We start from the raw sequence: 4,844 nt of genomic DNA on the forward strand, positions 1-4,844 counted from the left end.
TATAAATTACAAAATCATACACATATATATGAATCATATACCGGCGATTTAGAGAACTTGAACAGCAAAATATATCATAAATCATCAAAAAACAAAACTAGCGGAAAAAAATCACAACCCACTTACATTGGTTCCTTGACTTTTTTCTTGTGTGGATGCCATGATTTCAGTGGATAGAAACTAGATTATGGTTAACGTGTCGTCATATATATAACGTTGATAAGTTATTGTAAAAACAAAATCATTTAGTTTGTTTGTGACTAGTTAGGATATATCTAAATTTAATTTAATTTTTTTGTCCAATCGCAATCGCCTACAACCATAAACGATTGCGGAAAATAACTTTTTATTTTTCAGTACAAAATAGTTCGAAGCAGTACAAAATAATTTATATGATTGTTTCGAAATACTAAACTACACTTGTGGATGGTAGCGGAGAAGCAGGGTGGCCAGCAAATCATACCAAAAATCTCGTCAACATACACATAAAGATCCCAACTATTCTAGAACCCACCATACAAACAAAACACTAGAGAAATTCGTTGCAGTGAACTTACATATAGCCGGAGGAAAATAGAAGTTTTTATTTTATTTATCATCTACTCCATAACAGATGAAAATGTGGTTGCGCAGTTTGAGTCCAGCAAACAAAGTACACATAGGGTCATATTATCAAATCTTGAGAACAATAAACTAAACCAAAGAAGAGAATCGAACACGATACTTGTCTAACTTCTCCTGGGTACAGCACGAGCCTTAAGCGGATGCTTCATAACGACAGTGAACTCCAGCTTCTCAGTCAAGTCAACTTCATAACCTTTGACTTCCTTCCACTCAAACTCCTTCACCATATTGGCCACATAGTACTCCAAGTGCAGCATAGCCAGCCCTATCCCTGGACAGATTCTCCTTCCCGCTCCAAACGGCATCATCTTTATCCCCCGACTACCGGTTATATCTACCGGCTCTTCTTCTCCGATGAACCTCTCAGGCCTAAACGCCATTGGCTCATCCCAAACCGTCGGATCTCTTCCTATCTCCGCCACCATGAAGTTAACAGTCCCTCTCTTGGGTACCTTGTACCCTCCCAGCACAGTGTCCTCTGTGACGCTGTGCGGTAGCACGAAATGTCCAGGGGGATGCCTCCGGAGACCTTCCAACACCACCGCCTTCAGGTACGGCATCTTGCGTGCCTCTTCTTCCTCGATCTCCTTCGCTTCTTCCCCCGCAACGCTTTTGATCTCCTCGTATAATCTCTCTTGGATTTCCGGATTTTTAACCAAATTCGCCATGATCCACTGCAACGCCGTAGCTGTCGTGTCAGTCCCACCGTTGAGAAACTCGGAGCATAAGCTCACGATTTCTTCTTCGTTTAGCTTTCTCTTCTCATCCGGAAGCTCGAGATCAAGCAGAGTATCGACATACGATTGCACGTAGTCTTTGTTATCTTCTTCTGGTCTCTCTTCAACAATCTTTCTACGAGCACGAATCAGAGGAAGCAAAACATCTCGTTGCTCTCTCCGCATCTCATGAAACTCTTCCCATCGACTTCGGAATATCAATCTGGTTAGCTTCGGCCAGAGGTTAAGGATATTGAATCTCGAGAAGCTAAGAAGCTGTCTTCTCTGGACAAACTCCACCTCTTTGATCTGCTTCTCATCAAGCTTATCTCCAAAACACATAAGAACAAGAAGCGCGAACATCGCATAGTGGAGATGATCAACGACAACGATGGGGTCTTCTTCGCTTCCATGCTTACGAAACCGATCAAATAGAATATCGAGAACCCAGCGACGAGCGTGGGAGTATGACCTCACACGTGAAGGATGGAGAATCTCAGAAGTCAGGTTTCGTCGGAGAAGACGCCACGTGGCCCCGTAAGACCCGGAGCTGATGTTGTGCTGATTGCTGGAGACGATTTTGCTGATGGGAGGCGCTGGTGGACGATCGGCGAAAACGGCACCGTTTGAGACAAGAGCTTGGTGAGCGAGGGAACGATCGGCGATGAAGATGGCGGGACGGGAAGTGATACGGAGTGTGATGATTGGGCCGAGACGGTGATGGACGGAGCGGAGGTAGGTGTCGAGACCACCTAAGCCTTGTCGGAGCCACCAGATGGTTCCGACAAAGGGGAAGAAGTTGGGGTCTGGAGGTAGCGGAAGAGAGGATGAATTACGTAGGCGAAGGAGGAGAAGATGGAGGAGAAGAGATGCGCAGAGAGAAACAAAGATGAGTAGCCATATGTCCATTTTTCTTTGCAGTTTAATTCTTTTTTTTGTTCTTCCTCTATGTATTAGTGTTGGTATATATACAACTGTAGACACGTGTGTGGCCATATCTTGTTTTTTTTTGTTGAACACTTGGCCATATCTTGTATGTAACAAGTTTTTCTTCTTTGAAGAGTTCGTGCATAAATTGTTTTTATAATTATGGGGAATAAAATGTGATTATCTGTTGACAAAAAAATATGTGATTATCTATTTTTGTGCGGTGTTAGTGTCATCTTACGTGGAAAGAGATATTCCAATGGAAAATTATGTTTTCTCAAGGGACGTTTCCGGGAGAAAGTTCTCAGATTTACTTCTTTTTTAGTTTCACATATTTGTACTACATTACAAATGAAAGGCCATCATGAATTCTTTTGACGTCATCGATTGCTTATGTTACTTAGTGTTGTGAATAGCCCTGGGCATATAAACCGCACCCGAAAAACCGAACCGAAACCGACCCGAAATGCACCGGTTCGGTTCGGTTTCGGTATTGCCATATAAACCGATCGGATCTTACATCTTGTACCCGCGGTTATCGGTTCGGTTGCGGTTATTATCCGAAACCGATCGGGTTATCCGAACACCCGAAACCAAATCATTAACCACACCTTCCTTAGTCTGTTCCACTTCCCTAAATTTCTCGATTCTCTCCGATATTATAGAGTTACGCCGTTTAATCCGAATACAAAACTGGGTTCCTCCGATCCTTTAGCTTCTCCACCATCAGCGTCATCTAGAAACAAATCTGAGGTGTGTAACATGTTTCTCTAAAATTCTACTCCTTTTCTTTATCTTTTTGTTCTGTTTTTGATTCTCTGTTTCTCTGATTTGATTCTCTGTTTTTGATTCCATGTTTCTCTGGTTTGTACTCTTTTGTTGCTTATGTTCATTGGAAACTTGTTGATGCAGATGGCGTCTAATGACTTTCATCGAGAGGGTGAAGATAGTGGACAAGAGACAGAAGATGATGTTGAAACACAACCAAGTCTTGTGGATAAAGGCAAAAGAAAAGGCAAAGGAGTTGCTGGTTCTGCTCAAGGCGCAAGGAAGAAAACAAGATCTCCTGTTTGGGAACATTTCATCAGGCAAGAAAAGGACTACAACAAATGTAATTGCCGATACTGTGGGAAAGAGATGTCTTGTCCAACATCATCTGGAACTTCTAACTTGATGCATCACTCGAAAATATGCAAGTCGCACACTGCCTTTAAAGCGGCAAAAGCGTTCACTGAGCAGCAGAGTCAGACAGAGTTAAATCAAGATCAAGAAGGGAATCTTTGTTTTGGAAAGGTGTCTGAAGAAGTGTTCCATGAAGCTACAAATGAGATGATCGTATTAGCTGAGTTGCCGTTGGCTTTCAGCGAGTGTCTAGGCTGGAGACATTTCTGCAATAAAATGAAGCTCGACAATCCTCAGTCTCGCCGAACATGTACGCGGGAAATAGTGAAGATGTACGTTCAAAGGAAAGCATCAATGAAGAAAATTTTTGGAGAGAACAAGCACAGATTGTCCCTCACTACAGATATATGGGTTGCTCCATTCACAAAAGCCAGCTACATGGTAATAACTGCACATTTTATTGATGTCAACTGGAAGTTAAAGAAGATGATTATTGGTTTCAAGAATGTACCAGATCATAAAGGATGCACGATCTCTAAATGTCTTCTAGATTGCTTATCTGAGTGGGATATCAAGAAGATCTTTTCTATAACAGTGGACAATGCAACAGCAAACACTTCAGCTATGAGGAAGTTCAAAGAAGGATTCATTTTGAAGAATGGCGATGAAGCATTGGTTCTCAAAGGTAACTTTCTGCATATTAGGTGTTCAACGCACAACTTGTGAATTTTATTATTTTCTCTTAAAACAAAAGAAAGCGGAAGGTTTTTTCCAGGCCAGGCTCGAGACTTTCATAGTTCCTATGCGATCAATACTAAATCAGCTTCTCCATAATTTTAGGTTTTTTATTATTTATCAATATTTTTTATTAATTAATATTATTTATAAAGTGATTTGGCTTATATGTCAACTTCTCCATAATTTTAGGTTTTTTTTATTATTTATCATTATTGTTTTAATATTATTTATGAAATAATTTAGCTTCACAATCCCAACAATCGGTATTAGAGCCAATACTTTGGTTTTCTAAATCAAAGTCGATTCTGCTTCGTTCAATACCATGTCGTTTGGATGTTTTTATCTTTTTTTTTTTTTTTTGCCGGCAATATTACAGACTCATGTTGACTCTGTAAACCAAATTGGTTGCTCTGTATCCATATGGACAGTAAACGACGTCTGTTGCCTCACACCACGTGCTAAGCCATCCGCCTTCTCGTTTTTTGTTCTTGATATATGAGTAATCTCCGAGCTGTGAAAACTCCTCTTTAGACTTCTGATGTCTTCTAAGTAGCTTGCAAAGGCCGGCCATTTTTCTGGTTCCGAAACCATCTTCACCAATTGAGAACAATCCGTTGCAAAAGTAACATTGTACTGCCTTAAATTCCGCATACATTCCATTGCCCATATGAGGACTTCCACTTCCGTATGTAAAGGTGATTGACTTGCCCTCGTGTT

The 4,844-nt window shown here is 40.9% G+C and overlaps 1 protein-coding gene across 1 annotated transcript; it reads right to left on the reverse strand.

Annotated features, from left to right (window-relative positions):
• Positions 1-572: 572 nt before the first annotated feature.
• On the reverse strand, positions 573-2,288 carry LOC108843654 (cytochrome P450 89A2). The gene has a single exon (XM_018616895.2). The coding sequence runs from the start codon at positions 2,247-2,249 to the stop codon at positions 729-731; it is 1,521 nt and encodes a 506-aa protein (XP_018472397.2). The 5' UTR covers positions 2,250-2,288; the 3' UTR covers positions 573-728.
• Positions 2,289-4,844: the final 2,556 nt, after the last annotated feature.

Source organism: Raphanus sativus, chromosome 2, assembly GCF_000801105.2.
Source record: "Raphanus sativus cultivar WK10039 chromosome 2, ASM80110v3, whole genome shotgun sequence".
Taxonomy (NCBI): Eukaryota; Viridiplantae; Streptophyta; class Magnoliopsida; order Brassicales; family Brassicaceae; genus Raphanus; species Raphanus sativus.

Coding starts and splice junctions, on each gene's coding strand:
- LOC108843654 (XM_018616895.2), bottom strand. CDS start 2,249: ATGGACATATGGCTACTCATCTTTGTTTCTCTCTGCGCATCTCTTCTC.